The sequence below is a fragment of the Lucilia sericata genome, unplaced genomic scaffold (genome assembly GCF_015586225.1).
Source record: "Lucilia sericata isolate MDLA Ls3-8-SP2 unplaced genomic scaffold, ASM1558622v1 Contig000140F_arrow, whole genome shotgun sequence".
Taxonomy (NCBI): domain Eukaryota; kingdom Metazoa; phylum Arthropoda; class Insecta; order Diptera; family Calliphoridae; genus Lucilia; species Lucilia sericata.
This window is the reverse complement of record NW_023994172.1, coordinates 381,035-400,210: the sequence shown is the minus strand read 5'-3', so window position 1 is coordinate 400,210 and position 19,176 is coordinate 381,035. Positions and strand designations below refer to the sequence as shown.

Here is a 19,176-nt window from a genome sequence, read left to right as displayed (position 1 = left end):
TGCTAGATAACTTGTGAGACTTTCTTGCATGTGGACATCTTTTTCAAGGTCCCCGTTGTCATACGGTGCGTACCGTGGAGATTGTAGTTGCTTTGACTGACTGTGTGCAAATACTGAGAACGTCATTTGGCCAAAGTTGTGTTCTACAGAGACACGTTTATGGACTTTTTATGGCCCTAAATAGAAGATATTAACTTGTATAAACATAAGTCTCCGCAGGTTGGTGCACCCTGCATATCAAACAATCGATCATTTGCGTACTGGTAATCGCTAACTGTGTTTTTAACCGTGTTATTGGCAGCATCAGAGACGCAATATCCCGGTTCATACAGATAAAGTTTTTCTTAATTTTCTTGCCTTAATGTCTACACAGAGAAACTTTTGTTTCAGCAACTACTTATTAATTGGATTGATTTGTTTTTGAACGATTGAGAAGAATAATAAAACAAGTTCCCGAGTACAAGAAACTCTGTACAACGGAAAATGGGAAGTTTTGTTCTTTAAAATAAAGCCGAAATCTGGAAAAACATGTTAAATCAACTTCTAGTCAGAACATGGCATATGAGAGATCATATTCAGTTTGTTTCATAAGATTTCATTAACATTTAAGAATTAAATTTAGGGAACTAATTTTAAATAAATTCATGAAATTAAAAATAAAATTTGCTCCTGAGATGTAGTACGAACGAATTCACATTTTAAATTTAAAGAAATTAAAAGGTTTTGTTTCAGAGGAATGATTTTTTCGGAGAAAATTACAATTAATGTTAATAAAATGTAAAAAAATTACAGTTTTCCATTTAAAAATTTTTAAAAAAGGATTTTACAAAACCAAATTATTCGGATGGAAATCTAAAATAAAGTATTGAAATTATATAAATATTTAAGAAAATTATAAAATTTATAATTTATTTTAAATTTGAATTAATTTGATTATTAATAAGTTAGTAAATAATTGTGTTAATAATTTCTTTTGAAATTAAAAAAAAAAAAATTAAAATGCTTTTTTTAAGTGAAAATCAATTTCATAATAATATATTTTTAAAAAAAGTGAAAAAAATATTTAATTAAAAAAAGACACAAACATACATACATAAACAAAGAAAAAAACAAGCATACATATTTAATACTAAATGTTTAAAGAAAAATTTTAAGAAATTTGAAAAAAAAAATACTTAAAACAAATTTAAATCATAAAGACCTTGTGGTAATTCTTATTTCTGTGGCTTTTATAACATTTTAGTTGTTTGTGTTTTTGTTTCATTATATATAAATTACTAGTAATTATTATTTAATTTAATAATATTATAGTTATAATTATTACATTATTTATAGTTTAATATCACATCGACTTTGTTTTTGTTTGTTTGTATTTCTAAGAATTATTTGTTTATATCAATTTATATCATCAGTTAATGTTTTTGAGTATGAGATTCTCAGCTACAAATGAAAGTTTTATATTCGATTTTGTTCGGGTTTTGTTATACATGATAAGAATTTTTTCTTTTTTTTTTTTGCTTAAAAACTACTACATATTTATTATTATGATTATAATTAAATTTTTAATTAATATTTTGGGGTTTTGAAATTTTAAGAGATTTTTTTTCTTTTTATACTAAAATTGAGTTTCTTTTTTTGGGGGGGAATTATTTGCTTAAGTGTTAAAAATAAATATTGATAATACTGGCTAAATGAGAGTTTTACTTTTTCTTTTTTTGCTTTTTATTATTTTTTGATTTAAAAGTTCTAGTTTTGTTTTTATTTTCTTTTAATATAGTGTTAGTAGCAGAAGAAAGAAAGTAAGTAAACCAAGCAGAGCAAAGCAGCATGTAAAGGAAACGTTAAAATAATCTCAACTTTTGTTTGTTAAAACTTGGTTGCTATTTATTTCCGTTTCCTTTAAGTTGCTTGATTTGCTTGTTTGTTTGTCTGTTCGTTCATTGTGGTGTTGTTCTTGTGTGTGTTGTGTTGGTGGCTTTTAGTTCTTTGCTTTTTTTCGATTTGAAGGAAAAAACAAATAAAAATTTTAAAAGAGTATGTTTATTTGTTGTTTGTTTGTATAGTCGAGTTTGTATTTTATTATTTTTTTGCTAACATTTATTAAATTGTTAAATTGTATTTATTCTTATTGTAAGTATTACTTTCTAATTTGTTATTGTTTTTATAAGACTTTGTTAAACAAAGAAATTGTTAATTTGCTTTGGTTTTGCTTTTGTTTTTTATCAAAAATTTTGTATTTTTTCAGATTTTGCCAAAAAGTCAGTCAATATATTTGTTTTTTATTTGTTGGTAGCTATTTTCTAATAATTAAATATTTGGTGTAATAATTTTATTAAAGTTTAAAGTTGCCTGCAACTCTGCAGTTTGTGTATTTGTTGTTTTCTTTAACATTTTTTTTAGTTAAATACACAATATGTTTTGTGTTCTTGTTATTTTATCTAAAGAAAGTAGTGTTTTTAGGTTAATTATTTATTTGATAGTTTTTCTTAAAAAATACTAAAAGTATTATTACTTTTCTTTTATGATTTCCTAGATAATTACCTTTAAAGAATTGAGTTGAGGAGTTTGTATGTTGAAAAAAAATATTGTTTCTTGCGGTAAGAAGTTGTCAGTGTGTTAGTTAGTAAGTGATTGTAAGTGAAAATATGGTCCAAAGTTTTCCCAGTATTACAAGATTACAATTTTTTTTTATTTAGTATGTTTTGTTAAGGACACAAAAACAAAATATAATAAAAACGTTATTAAAATAAAAACAACACACAAAATGAAAACTTGAAAACATTAAATATTTATAATAAACGAGTTCATTGGTTCTTCAACTTCATTATTATCTTCATGTTCGTAATCAACGAAAACTTGTTCATCTTAATCGGAGGGATTAACTATTTGTTAATGTTATTATTAATAACTTTACTTAAATTATCATAATAATATTATAAATATTATTATTATTATTAAACACAATTGACAGCGCCTCTTCTAGCTTATCTTTTTAATCATATTTTACATTTTTCTCTCTCAATCTTTGTTTAGTTTAAGTTTTCATTTAACTTTTGAACTTTATCTGTGTTTGTTTTTGTGTGTGTGTGTGTATTTATATTTATTTATTTTTAATGATTTCTGATTTTAGTTTTACTTCTTCTTTATCATTTGTACATTTTAGGTGGTTTTTTTTCTTATGTTGTTGTTCTTGTGGTTGATTTCTTTTCATTTTCTTCTTTTATTTGTATAAAAAAATGTTGTTTCCTACTCACAGGCATAAAGTTTATGTTTATTTAATGAAAAATGTGGACTTATTAATATTGTACTGCTGCGGGTAAGATTTCTGTAAAAAAGATACCAAAAGTTTTGTGATATAAAAGATACCGTAGTATTGTATAAAACAACAAACAGAAAAAGTGTTTGTGTTAATGGCGTAAGAAATAAACAGTTAGTTATTAACAGTTAAGTAATTTCTTTTTTTGTTTGTTCACTTACTTGAGAAATTGTGGCAATAATGAAGTCCAGCCACCTTTGTCTTGTTTTAATGTTAAAAATAATTCAAAAGTTGAAACGGTATTTGGATCTACCTTAAAGGAAGCAATGCGCCTGTAATAATAGAAAAGTTAGTATATAAAAACTTCTTTATATGAATGTAAATGTTGGTTCAGGGGTGGTGTTTAGCAAATATTCAAAATAGTCTAATACTCGGTTAATGTTTGGTAAAGTAAAGTTTCAAGGTAAAATATCTGAAAGTTCGTCTAAATGTTTGGGACTATTATAGGTACAATGTTTTGAATAATTTCAGATTCTATTCAGTTCTTAGTTAGTTGGTAATATATAAAATACTTTTAAGTGTTCATTTAGTACTTGAATCGAACGCAAATGAACTGAAGAAAAAGTAATAAAGATGGAGGCGTCGTTATTCAGAACTATACGAAAGTTTGGAAGATGACATGGATATGTAATCTTCGTAGATTTGATACTGATTGAAGTTCAGTATTAAACCTACGAAGTTCGTGCTACGATAAGGATAGAAGAATTGTGATATAGACGAGCTCCTAGGGCTGTTGATATTTATGCTAAAGAGACCAAAAGTGAACTATCCGAAGAAGGTTGTGCACATAGCGTAAAAGACGTTAATCTTGTTCAACAAGCCACCGCAAAAGAGTCAACAATATCCTTCCACGTATTTTTTTATGCTGGACGGCATTAGGAGAAATACCAAATCAAGAGACACCGACAGGATGTAGCTAGATTCGAGAGAATCGCTGGTCTTGTAAGAAACATCTTTGAGGGTTTTTTCTGCTATGGAGCAGCAAGTGGTTGATGCTATTAGTGCCTCACACATCCGTGAGGATGAACGATTGTCTATGCCGTTCTGAAAAAGAAAGGTGTTGACCTTTCTAAAGAAACGCTCAAGTCTTTGGTAGGAGCTGTGCAGGAGAGAAACCTAAATTACTATTTCTAACTTATGAACATTTGACAAGCAGTGTATTATCTAGTCTAGCCTGTAGTATATTCTGTAGTCTAGTCTATAGTCTATTCTATAGTCTCGTCTATAGTCTAATCTATAGTCTAGTATAGTCTCGTTTATAGTCTAGTCTATTGTCTCGTCTATAGTATCGTCAATAGTCTAGTCTATTGTCTAGTCTATTGTCTAGTCTTGTCTATAGTCTAGTCTATATTCTAATCTACAGTCTCGTCTATAGCCAAATCTATAGTCTAGTATAGTCTCGTTTATAGTCTCGTCTACAGTCTCGTCAATATTCTAGTCTATAGTCTAGTCTATTGTCTCTTTACAGTCTCGTCTGTAGTCTAATCTATAGTCTAGTCTATACTGCAGTACCCCCACGAAACCTAAGATACTTTTTTAAACTTATGAACTTTTGATAAGCATTGTATTATCTAGTCTATAGTCTCGTCTATAGTCTAATCTATAGTCGAGTCTATAGTCTAGTCTATAGTCGAGTCTATGGTCTGGTCTATAGTCTGGTATATAGTCTAGTCTATAGTCTGGTATATAGTCTAGTCTATAGTCCGGTCTCTAGTCTAGTCTATAGTATCTTCTATGATGTAGTCTTTAGTCTAGTCTATAGTCTAGTCTATAGTCTAGTCTATAGTCAAATCTACTCTATAGTCTAGTCTATAGAATAGACTATAGACTATAGTTTAGTCTATTGACTAATCAATAGTGTCGCTATAGTCTCGTCTATAGCTTTGTCTATAGTCTAGTACATAGTGTAGTCTATAGTCTAGCCTAGAGTCTAGTCTTTTGCCTAGTCTATAACCAGAAAGAATTCAATCTAGAAAATAAAGAATATATTCTTTATGGAATTCGTTCCAAATCTAGGAATCCAGAAGAAGTAGAACATAATGACCACTTTTAATTGGAATGATTAAGATGTTGAAATTGAATTTAAAAAATTAATTCATTTAAAGTCTTCAAAAAAATTAAAATTCTCTTATATTTTGAAAAGTTCTTTAAAATTAATAGAAATTTTCATGTTGCAAACAATTTTATTACCCCTTTAAAACATCTCAAAGCATTAAAACTTTTTAATTGAAACTACCTTTCAATTGCACCTACAAATTAGTTTAATAAAAAAACAATAAAAACTCAAGAAACTTGTGACCTTTAAAATGTAGCTCTTTTTTTGCAACAAATCTTACCTGGCACTGCCTGTCTCATCTTCAAAATCAATAAAAATAGCACAACCTCGAACACCACACGGTTCTCGTTCGGATGTTTTAATCATATCAGCCGCTATACGTGGTGTTAAATCCCAAGGCAAGGAGACTTCAGTACATGATAAATGACGACTTTTGGCAGCACGTAATTCGGCCTGCAAACGCTGTGAAAGTTCATTAACAGCAGCCGCATCCACATCGTCATCGTGTGCAATGCCAAAATGTTCTGTGGCTTCGGTGGGTGTGGACAATGTCGAAGAGACCGGCGACGGGGTCAAGGCGGCAATGGGTATGCCGGTGAGTGGGGAATGATGATGATGATATGACGACATGTGATTTGAAACTGCTGCTGCTACGGCTGTGGTATTGGTGGCTACTGTTGTGGTATTGGGTGCACAATACAAGAGATTATTGTTGTATGCATAATGAGCACTGCCAGTTGACTCAATGCCGACGACACCTTTGGGTGATGCAGAAGCTGCAGTTGCTGTTTCCATGTCAAAACTGTACTGGCTGTGCTGCTGCTGCTGTTGGTATTGGTGGTGGCTGGAGTTATTGGTGTGTGTGAAATAAGCTGAATTATGTTGTGGCTTAAGACCATCAACAACGTCGAAATGTTCTATGGGACTATGGAGAGAATTGTATAAAGTTGTTGCTGTCGTTGTGGTGTTGGTAGATGATGGTGTTGTCGATGCAGCTGTTAGATTTGTTGACGGTGTAGTTGTTCTTGATGAGGGTGGTGTAAGGGAACTTGTCCAGTCTGTAAAACACAAGAAATACATTTTAAATTAAGCTTTAACCATTAAGAAAATGTATTTATTTAAATAAAGTTTGCTAGCATTTAATTTACATGTGCTTTATTATTTCATTCTTTTTCAAATTAATTCGATTAAATAACAGCTATATATAACAGCCTTATAATTTTACCCAACACTGTTGTTCTCTGCACATTTGTATTTAACACATGTCCGTGAAAATTTCAAACAGCTGTTTTCCCAGTAAAGCGCAGGTCAGGAACTAACTGTTGTTACTTGGTCGCTTGCAGAAATCATATGTTTACATAAAAAAAAAAAAACAAAAAATCTCATCTGGAATAAAAAGCTTAACGCTACTCAACTTAAACAAACTCTGCAAACAAAAAGCTCAATATAATTAACTCAATTCCTAGTTGCTTGGAATTCTAGTTGCCAGATTAGATGATTTTTAGTAATTTTGGCGATTTTTATTTAAAAAATGTTGGAAGTTAATGAACAGTTGAATAAAAAATCGTTAATCAAAATTTATAACTGCCGCCGAATTAAGTATTTTGTACCGAATAACCATAAAAACTTGAAAATGTCTATATCTCCCTGTTTTGACATGATCTTTCTAAATAATTGTTCATTCATTAACATTTTTAATAGAATGAAAACATTATTATGGTACGTGATCCATTAAGGTAATCCCAAAACTATTTTATTTTATTTTTTATTTTCCAAACATTTCTAAAATAAAATATTCATTAAATATATAATTAGCAGTAAATTCATCTGGTAACTATATCTGGAATCTAAGGCTTTGCGTTTTTTTTTTTTTTCGTTTTACTAAAAAAATACTGAGAGCACAAAACACATTAGCTCTTTGAGTGAAAATATAAATTGAGTTTTACAGTTTTTCATGTTTTTCAAAGGGGAACGAGGAGAAGGGGGCAAAGAAATAAAAATACATATTGCAGAATATCACCTGGTAACTCAGCTGTAAAATCAGCCGTTCTCATGCAAGTACGTGCTTGCTGCAAAAAATAAATAATGAAAAAAAAAAACTAAATTCAACACAGAAATGATGATTTTGTTTTCGATGTCGCAAGCCGGTTTGCAATTTCTTGATATTGTATTTTGTTTGTTCTTCTTTTTTTCCATTTTAGTCTTATTTCGTTTTATAATGCAGCGTCAGCCAGTGACGTAGTAATTATTTAAATAAAAACGATTGATTGATTGAAGTATTTAGTGCAAATTATACTATTTATAATTATATTCGTGCTTTCATGCATATTACGATGGTTCCATTTTTTTAGAACTTTAATAAAAATACTATTCCGTATTAGGGTTTTACAAATAGACTTTTTGTCGAACAATTCACTGTTCTAAATTGACTATCTTGTCAAAAAAGTCGAAGTAGAAAAGTCGATTTTTTTAACCGTAAACCCCTATTTCACAAATAAATTTAAAGAAAACCTTAAGTACCTATCTATAGGGTTCTATAAATCGACTTTCGAATAATCGAACAATCGACTTTTTGTCGCAAAAAGTCGAAGTCGACTATTTTGTTCCAAAAAAGTCGATAACTCGACTATCGTCTGTGAAAAAGTCGACTTTGTTAATAAAAGTCGAAAAGTCTGAAAGTCGATAAGTCGAATAAAGTCGTAAAAAGTCGAAAAGAAGAAAAAAGTAGAAAGAAGTCAAAAATAGTCGAAAATTTTAAAAAAGTGGAAAAAAAGTCAAAAACTCTAAAATAGTCGGAAAAACTCGAAAAAAGTCAAAAAAAGTCGAAAGAAGTCGAAAATAGTCAAAAAGTCGAAAAAAGTCGAAGAGTCGGAAAAAGTTGAAAAGTCGACTATTTATAAAATACTCATAGTCGAAAAGTCGACTTTTAATTAAATGAAAAAGTCGAAAAATCGACTTTTCGTTTCAACTATAGAACCTATCTATCCTAAAATTGAATAGAATTCTATCTGATGATGATGATTAAGGTTTTTTTAGTTCAACGCTAAAAGCTGACATGTTGGAATCAAGATTAATGGATTCTAAAAGTAGACTGCTGAATAATACTCTAGTTGGTGAAAAAACTGCTTGGATTTCATGTTATAAGGTGAACTAAGAAGGACTGTAAAATGAATAGAAATAGTAGAAAGGCCCCTTTTTAATTACTCCTAAGAGAAAAAGCAAAAGAATCTAAATCATCATCCTGGCATTCACCAGCCAAAATTGGCATAAAAGTTTGCTTGGATCGTAGAGACTCAAATGATAAACGGAACGAATCAGCAGTGTCCCGTTTCTGTAATTCTCGCATCGAGAAAATCTGTCGAAAAATTCATGATCATCTTGTGTAAAACAGGGTGAATACAAGAAATTTAAAAATTTCCTTTTAAATTTTAATGAGTTACAGGTTAAAAATAATCTGAGTCACACTGTTAAAAACTGGAAGACTATTATATTTTAAGTTTTTTCTCGATTCGAGAAAATTACAGAAACGAGTCTATTTTGACAAACTTATGAATACATTTAGTCGATTTAGACAAACAGCAGGATCAGAATAAGATTTATGTAGTTTGAAAATATGGATGACAATGGAATTAATTCAATCCTTTATAATTAACCTTAGCAGTAAACTAGAAGTACGTCTAAAGCCATGGTTCCAACAAAATCAAAAGTTTTATCACTGATTAGTTAAGAAATGAGACTAGAGTTTCTGGAAACATAATTATTGCGGTTGCACAGCATGCCACTGATGTAAAATGTTAAAATCCACAAAAGTTTTTAATTAAAGAAAACTTTATATTAACGCCAAAAGTTAAATCGACACATTCCTATTTATACATCCACATAATCGACAGAATGTCAATAAATCCAATGTGGCAGCCATGCTTGCAGTAGTTGGGTATCATAATTAAAGGATAGTGATTGTAGTAATTGTATATACTGTATACATAACTATGTAATATGTACACATGACTTTTGGAAAGGGCAGACAGAAGGATATAAAGAAATAAACAACAAAAACTAAATAAAAAAGAAGGAAAGAAATATGTATTGCATTGTATGAATGTGTAGTTATTTATTCCTTTACAAAATTTTTTTCCAGTTGTGTACTTGTAATCAAGCCACAATTGTTGTCTTGTTGCTAACTTCTCGTAACGGTAATTACAGCAGTGACTGCCAAAGAAGCAACTGAAGCAAACAAATGAATGAATGAGCAAACGAATGGGTTAGTGAACGATTGTAGTACAAAACCGGTAAATATCCTTCAGAATTCTTGTTTTTTTTTTGGGAGGATTTGTATTCTGTTGTTGGACGTATGAGAGGAAATGTTTGGAAATAGTTTTATTTAATGTAGTGTGAATAGTAAGTAATTGGATTGGACTAACTGACGTAAATGGAAGCTTTTCAAAAAACTGACACTGCATTAGTTTTTTCACTATTTACTGGTAATACAAACAATGTCGCAATGAATTTAGCCGATTATATTGGACTTCAGTTATGGTTAACCAAAGGTATTTATTTTAATGTAATACATTCATAGTAGGCTGCAGGTTAACTAGCTTTAGATGTTTGTATCTAATATACACATTATTAATTGCCCTAGTAGGGAGCACAACTACCGGGTTATTGTAAATTTACATTTGTATACATTTTTAATGCGTTTTTTTTTTATAAAAAGTGTATTCAATTGTAAAATTAAATTGACTGCAATTTGCCGGAACAAAACAAAAACCACATATTAACTGTTTGAAACTTTTGAGAAAAGAAACTAAAAATTATATGTAAAAATGTATGTATGTTGAAGGTAAAAAAAAAGAAAAATATAAATTACAAAAGTAGGGCCACACACACTTTTTTCCGTTTTCCGTTATAAAGTTTTGTTTAGTTTCGTACTTTGTTTTTCCAGTTTATTTCACTCCCTTTAATTTACATTTACTTGTCTTGTGTGTGTGTTCGTTCATATATTGTATGTATATGAATGTGTCCAGTTATGTGTAAACGTATTTACATATCCATACGTATATATATACACTCAGCTTGGTGACAGGATGAAACAGGAAGTTGCATAATCCATGCCATACAAGTATGTTTGTAGTATGGCAGCAGTATTAGGCTTTCAGTTTTTTTGTTTGTGTTTCCATTTCCAACATCATTACTCTCTGTTATTGTTGCCAAGTCAAATTTTTCTATACGTTGAAACAAATGTATAAACATTCATACTGGACATCTAGTAAATACGGGGTAAACGTATGAATGAGTAGTTAAAGTGTTGGATAAAAATTGAAATTTCATTACAGACCATATTTCTGCAGTAATAACCTAAATAGAAATTTTTTTCTGTAGTTGAATGAATAAATGCGACACAAACATGCTTTTTGCATCAAATGACAGAGTTGGGAGTATGAAGATTTTTAGAAATAAGAGTTTCTATAAAAATTAACTAAAGTAATATCCTTACATTCGATTAAGTACGACAGTCGATTCCTTGCCTTATACTAGAACTTTCCCAGATTAAATCTTCAAGCTGCATTTGGGCTCTTTATACGATAACTGGGAAATAAAGTGAAATCTTTCCTCAAAACTTGTTTCTTCAGGATCCTACAGATCAAAGTTAGCTGACTGGACTTCCAAAATTTAAGTTATTTAAACCATCAGCTAATCCCTACATCCTAGGGAATGACGGCCGTGCCCTTTTTCATATTAAAACTTAAATTTTTATCTGCACTTGATCCTGCATCGCTATAATGTCCTACCTAACTCAAAAATAGGGTCCTACCAGAGGTAACCATTTCTTTCTTTATACTTGAACTTGGATATCTCATATTTCAAGTGAAATCTTTCGTCAAAACTTATGGCTGCAAGATTGAAATGATCCAATAGCACAAAGGTAGTTTACTTTTTAAAAAAATAATTGTGGAAACTTTACCGACGTTATTGTTCCAACAAATAATGGACTTGAATTTCGTCCTTGCGATCCTCAGCCTTCGATAGGACTTTAAGAATCTCGCTCTTGCCCAAAATAATGGCAACTGAAGTAGAAACAGTGAAAACTTTTTGAGTGTTAAACCATTGAATATACCACTCGTTCTAAAAAACTTTGGGTTGTGCGTCTTCATGCCTTCGTCAATGCAGCGCTCGACAGAGCCTTTCTGCTGAGGTTCATTGATTTGTTGCTTAGAATTTTGAATGTTTAGGATAATACAAAGGCTTTGGCACTTCTTTGAAAATTACTTCGATGTAAACAAAGATCGTCAATGATCAATAATAATTTTTTTGTCTTAAATAAGAATTTTGGATCTATAACATGTCGAGGAAATAGCATCATAATTAAATGATATGCTAATGTGAAATATTTATGTGGGAGCCAAGTTAGGGACCTCCATAAGTACCCAATTTAAATCTTTATTAGTAAAAAATATTTTGTTAAACGTCAGGAACAAATATTTGGCCAATTAAAAAAAGGTAAGTGGGTACGATGGTAATAAACATCCTTACATTATGTGTTAACCACAATGGCCGTTATATAAAAAGTTATGTTTTATTACCGGTTTTGCATAATTATTCAAAAAACTAACCATTACATGAACATTCCATTTTTTATTTCTAACACTTCTATTACCACTTTAATTTATATTGTTGTTGTTTTTTTTATATGACAATTCCCGACCAATAAATGTATCGTGACAACATTTTGTAAATTGTAATAATTTTTCTATGCTAAAAAGGGTTGTTTTTGTTATCGTTATAGAAAAAAAACAACAATACAAACGAAAAAAATTCGGTACAATTTGCATAAATATTAAATGAATTGGAAAAGATGTAATTGAAATGACTTATGCACGTTAAAATAAATTACAAATTCACATTTATAAAAAAAATAACGTATTTTTTTCCAGAGCTCTTACAATTTTGTGTTTGAATAAATGATTGCGGGTATTTAATAGACAGAATACAGAACCACGGTATGTGATGTACTATTTTGTAAATAAATTCAGACAATAATTTTTTTTCCAAATCAAATTTTAACATACAAACAGCTATGAAGTGGTTGAAAATGTACACAAATATAAAAAGATACCGAGTGGATTGTAGAGTGTTGTCTGATGGTTAGACACGGCTGAAGTGTGTAACAAAAATTTGTACTGTGTAGAGTGTGCCTGCTTGCTGGCTGACTGGCTAGCTGCTGACCTTTTCAAATCAAGTGGAATTATTAAAAACACTTACAAATCTTTAAATGTACTTTTCAATTTTGATGACATGTAAATTTATGACCTTTTCAAATTTGTTTTAACTGTTTTTGTTTTATTTTCTCTTCTTAAATTATAAATAATAATATGTATATAGACAATTATATATATACATATGTATGTAAGTATGTGTGCTAACAGACACATATGTATTTATATCATATTTATTTTTATTACTTGTGTTTTGAAAAAGACCGTACGTTAAGAATTCGTAATTAAGACTGAACATTTAATTTGTTTTGTGGCATTTTAACAAGGATTTATGTATAAACAATTGCTGCGAAGAACATCATCACAGCATGTACTTTAAGAATTTTTATTTGGAATATGTTGTGCTGAACTTTGTAAAGTGTTGTTGGCACTTTAAAAGATTTCAAAAGACGTAGTTTGTAGAAAAATCAATAGTAAAGGGATTTGTTATATGTAGTTCTAAATTTGTGTAACATATAGAGTATATGAAAAATTTGATTATAATAGATTATACAAAATACTAATGATTAATAGCTTAGGTTAAAAAAATACTACTAAAATTTTTATAACTTGAGAGCATTTTTTAAAACTTAAGAACAATTTCGTCCCTAAGGAGGAACTATGAAACAAGCACTGAATCTACAATTAAATTTTACTCGGATTTTTACAGCATATTGTATTATCGGTTTTTATTTGAAACAAAAAGTATATTTTTATACCCACCATTATTCCCTTTGTAACACATCGAAATATTTGTCTATGACCCATAAAAGTAAATATATTCTGGGTCCTTAATAGGTTTTGTCCGACAGATACTTTTAGTTGATGCAGTTTGTTTGGTATTGAAAATGGGCAATATCTGTCCACGATTTCGCCTTCTTCTTCAAATATCGGTCTATAATTGACCCTAAGAATTTATGAAAAGTCGACATTACGACTTAAGTTGACTTTTTGACATTTTAAGAATGTAAAATTTTCAATATTTTACAGTATTGAAATTGTCGATATTTCGAAATTTTTTTATATCGACTTTTTCGAAATACTTGGGTGTAAAAAACGGGTTCTTTATATCAACTTTTTGGTTTTTATTTGCAGTGTCTAGGTAGGGACTTCGACTTTTCAAACTTTTTGACAAACTCTGTATTACCCTGTATTACAAATTTCCAAGAAAATTTGGTTCCAAACTATTAGTTATAAACCATTCTTCAGCGGTTTAAATAAACATGAAATGGGAGAAGTCTAAAAGTTATTGAAATATTAGATATAATATTCTGAGACTGCAGAATCTTTATCATCTATTTTGATTTCTATCATAATTCAGAATGTCATTAATTCGGATTAACTCGGATTTTTACAGCATATTGTATTATCGGTTTTTATTTGAAACAAAAAGTATATTTTTATACCCACCATTATTCCCTTTGTAACACATCGAAATATTTGTCTATGACCCATAAAAGTAAATATATTCTGGGTCCTTAATAGGTTTTGTCCGACAGATACTTTTAGTTGATGCAGTTTGTTTGGTATTGAAAATGGGCAATATCTGTCCACGATTTCGCCTTCTTCTTCAAATATCGGTCTATAATTGACCCTAACAATTTATGAAAAGTCGACATTACGACTTAAGTTGACTTTTTGACATTTTAAGAATGTAAAATTTTCAATATTTTACAGTATTGAAATTGTCGATATTTCGAAATTTTTTTATATCGACTTTTTCGAAATACTTGGGTGTAAAAAACGGGTTCTTTATATCAACTTTTTGGTTTTTATTTGCAGTGTCTAGGTAGGGACTTCGACTTTTCAAACTTTTTGACAAACTCTGTATTACCCTGTATTACAAATTTCCAAGAAAATTTGGTTCCAAACTATTAGTTATAAACCATTCTTCAGCGGTTTAAATAAACATGAAATGGGAGAAGTCTAAAAGTTATTGAAATATTAGATATAATATTCTGAGACTGCAGAATCTTTATCATCTATTTTGATTTCTATCATAATTCAGAATGTCATTAATTCGTAATTACTTTGCAATTACGTATATTCTTTAGGATGGTAGTATAATTTATCATATTTTATGTTATTTCGGGACTTGCTTTCCTCCCTTCATTCTGCTTCATTCTTATCTTTTGTATACAATTTTTATTTGGATTAATATTCGGACTTGAACATGTGAGGCTGAAGTTGTCTATATCCATTTGGGGAGCATTAAATAAAAGCTAATGCTAAGAGCTCTAGTAACAGCTCAGTTACATCTGAGACCCATCCCCATGTTTTACTGAAAAAGTTTAATTTTGTGGCGATTTAAATGTAACAATTTGATTTCATAATACAATCATATTCCAAAGCTTAGTTCCATGATATCCAAAATATTCGAGTTTGAGTTCGTCATTTTTAGTAATTCTCTTAAGTATCAATATTTAAACCTTTAACATTTCAACACTTAGCAAATTGTAAAGCAATTTCTGCTCCCGATACAGGGAGTCAACAGCAATCCTTATTTAACTCATCATTATTGAGAAATTTTTTATTATGGGAATATGCAAACCCAGAAATTTTGATCTGATGTAGAATGGTTTGAATTTTTTGTAAAAATATTTGATTTTGCACGGTTAGTCCGAGGTAATATAGTATCTGTTAATGGATTCATCAATACATTTATCAAAGTGTCTTAAAATATTAATCAAATGGACAAAACTTTCGGAACATGAATGGTTAATTGTCTATTTTGCAAATTTACTTTTGGTTACGATATCGCGGCCAAAGAAGTAGATAGAGAAGAGAGCTTAAACCTTATTTTAAAGAGAATATATTGGACTTTTCGAAGGCATAGTAATTTTCATAAATAAAGGTGTCCTTACGCAGTTATAACGTTTCAAATATAGCCGGAAACAAAGTTTTTTTTTTCAAAATTTATGACACGATATCTCAAAAAAATTATGTGTTGGATAAATTCTGAAGCCAGATTCGGATTCGCTGCTGAATCCGTTAGAAAAGCATATTTAATTCTCTGGGTAAAAACTAGTTCTTTCCAATTGTAATGGTTTTCTTGAACACAGAAAAATTTATTTTTAAGACACCAGCAGAATGTAATGCATTTTCGGAGCCCGCTACAGCTCCTCAACATCATTCTTTATACCATATATTACAGTCACATTAAAACATCATCTATTTAACTCACAAGTTTAACACTTTAAAAAATGGAATATGGAAATTAAAACAAAATTTTTTTTAAACCATTACATTTCATTTTCACCAATTTTTCTCGAACCACTTGCTTTTAAAATCAAAAAAATCTTCCAGCACTCACCTTTTTTAACTTTTGTTGAACCGATAACACCGAATTGCTTTTGTATATGATGATTTTGCACTGACAAAACTTCCATTTTCATTAGGAATGATGTGAAGATGTGATCCAAACCGATCAAAACGTTACTACTGCTACGCGAAGCAGGAGCTGATGAAGATAAATTCGTTGTAACTGTAGTGGCGGTAGTACACGGAGAAACCGGCGGTCTATGGTTTGAAATGCTAGCAGCGGTGGTGGCAGTAGCAGGCGTTGCAGGTGTACTTAAGGAAAAAGCGGCGGCTGGTGGCAATGCTTGTGCTAAAGATGATGTTGATGACGACAATGAAAAAGCCGTGGAATTAGCCGGACGGCAGCATTTAGCAGAAGAGCAATTATCGTTGTTATGAATACAACATTGATCGATTGTGGTTGCCTCTACAGCAGCTTCAAGTGAGGGACTTGGTGGTAACGTGTTGACGGAAGGGGTTTTAACACAAATATTGAAAGTAAGGCTTTTCGTTTAAGCGTAAAAGCTGCTTTAAATTTTCAATAATTTTTTTTTTATTAAATTTTATCACAACTTAATTTAAGCAACAAATTTAAAATCCTTAAATTACGGCACTTTTCTTTGAGTGGTTTGTTTAGTTATAAAATGAGCTTTTTTTTATAAAAAAGTTTAATTTCTTCTTCTCTTTGCTGTTGCTATTTTTGTTTAGTCAAGCACCATAAATGAGAAAGCCTACTAAAGAAACCCGTTGTCTTGAATGGAACACAGACGCAGAGTACATCATCACAATCTCTGGAGTGTTTGAGTGCGTGTGATATATTTCTGCTGCAGTTGTTGCTATTACTGCTGGATTGTGTTTGACAGTCAGCTATGCTCGCTCTCCCAGTGATTATTCTCACATTTGGTTGACAAGTAGTTAAGAAAAATGTTGTAAAAAGAAAATACAATTGACAATTTTCTTACTGTTTGTTGTTGCCGAGTAAAACTCAAGTTTATGTAAAAGAAAATTAAATTGAAAATAATTTCATTGTATTTAAACAACAAAAATGATGAGTAGTTTTGTATGTTTGCGGCGTTAATTATTTATGACTTTTTAACTGCAGGCACTCACGCGTATAATTTGCTTATTTTCTTCTTTGTTCTTTTTTTCTATTCATTCCCTTCGCCTTAGTTTAAAAAACATTAAACTCTTTAAAAGTTGTTGTTGTTGTAGTATTTGGCAAAAAGAAAACTAAAATTAAATGTAATTTAATGCTTTTTTAGTTTGTTGCTAAGGGCAGATTTATTGTCTATTGCGCTATTGTTGCAGAAATGTATAAAAAATTGCAGCCAGTTACAAAAAAAAGTTCACACAATTTCCATTTTTTTCTTTTCACACTTTTTTATGTTAAAAACCTGCTCATCATTGTCTTAAATTGCATTAATTTTTTCCATTTTCCAAGTACTAATTATTATTTAGTTTTTATTTAAAAACAACAAATAAAAGTTTTAAAACAAACTGCAAAAAATTGTTCAAGCCAAACACTTTGAAAAAAAAAAAACTACAACAAACACTTTAAATATAAAAATTCATTCAATTTATGTACGAAGAAGAAGAAAAATAACAAAAACAATTGGGATTCTTTAATTTTGCAATAATTTTTTCTTATTAAAGCTTATTCGTCTTTTTGTTGTTGCTGTTATGGTTAAATTTTGCCTGGTTTTAAGTTCTTTAACAAAGTTTTTTCTTTACATTCTGAATTCTTGGCAATTTTGTCCGCTTTTCCTCTACTTAAACTCGCGTTAGCCAGCAGTGCTACAAAGCTACTATTCCGGCCGGTTGCCATGCAGGGTTTTTATAGTTTTTCTTTCATACACTCAAGCGTTGAGTGAGTTGTTTCAGCACTACTCAACTCTGCTGCTAATAAAGTTCTTTATTTGCTCATTAAATGCGCATGTGCTTGCCCAAGATTTCTTTCTCCCTTAACAGTTGTTTTGTAATTGAGTGGTTTTAATTTACAGATGTTCCCTGTTTATATTGATGATATGGTGGTGGTGGTTGGCAACAAACATATGATTATTTTTAACTGCTGTTTTCTTATTTTACTCATACGGTAATCAGCTGTTGGTATTGAGTATTGTAGATAAAATGTTGGCTCAATTTTAAAGAGAAGTGGGAACAGCATGTCTTAATGGGAACAGCAATAATCAGCTGTTGTCTGCAAAGTCTAGTGTTACCAGTGTTTAAATGGGATTGTATGAAAAAATAATTCAGCCCTATTCAAGAAATTATTTTCAATTAACTTAAAAAAATTAGCAGAAGTAATGGACCATATCACCGTTGGTAGAATCTAGCGTAGAAGTCTACTTAAGGTGCCAGTTAAAAACGGAGCAGATTGCTTTACGTGCCATTACCTTGTAATTGCCACTATCCGCTTAAAAGTTGCCGTGGACCTGAATCAGCGGCAAGAAAATACGACATGAAATTCCTACAGAACCCTTGACATAACTACACCAAAGAGCTTATAGCAGGATTGAAAGTGGAACGTGCGTCCTCCGTTAGAGAACGGAAAATCATTCGGTCATGCTTTCAGGACGATTCTAGGGAGTATCTAGGTTATAGATCATCACGGAACAAGCATTGGATATCAGATAATACACGTCATCTAATACTTTTAAGTAAACATGCCAAAATCTGCTATCTATGGCTGTGGGAGGTACAACAAAATGGTAAAGCGTAGCGCTAAATTGTATAGAAGACGTTTTTACAAACAACAAGCTTCTGATGATCAGAAAGCTGCGGAGAAGATCAGACTAAGAATCTGTACAGAACAGAAGAACAGAACAGTACTGAGCGCAGTGAAGAAGCTCATAGCACACATTATTATGATCAAATTAACAAGCTGGTACATAATAAGTCATTCACTGATCACAAATCCTTGATAATCTGAATCTGAAAAAATATTAAAATGTTTTTAAACTTTCAAGCCATTTTCTCGAACGTTTTTTAGATTATGCCAGTCTTGTTCAAAATGCCTTGAAGTTTTGCGACTGAGCGATATTCGAAATTCGGGCTGTATTGAAGAAGAATTATTGCAAATTAAACTATATCCCAGGCATCGAAAATTGAAAAATTTGAAATAGTACTTACTTATGACAAAAATTTTATTTTTTTTATATAAATGGATTATAGTCTAGACTATAGACTAGGATATTTACTATAGACTATAGATTAGACTAGACTACAGACTAGACTATAGACTGGACTATAGA

General features: G+C 30.4%; 1 protein-coding gene across 1 annotated transcript; it reads right to left on the bottom strand.

Moving 5' to 3' along the window:
• Positions 1–1,070: 1,070 nt before the first annotated feature.
• Positions 1,071–17,762, bottom strand: LOC119601051 (protein charybde-like). The gene is made up of 4 exons (XM_037951751.1): positions 15,939–17,762; positions 5,653–6,430; positions 3,478–3,588; positions 1,071–3,325 (listed from the first exon to the last, which is right to left on the bottom strand). Exons 1-4 carry the CDS (start codon positions 16,018–16,020, stop codon positions 3,247–3,249), a joined length of 1,050 nt encoding a protein of 349 aa, XP_037807679.1. The 5' UTR covers positions 16,021–17,762; the 3' UTR covers positions 1,071–3,246.
• Positions 17,763–19,176: the final 1,414 nt, after the last annotated feature.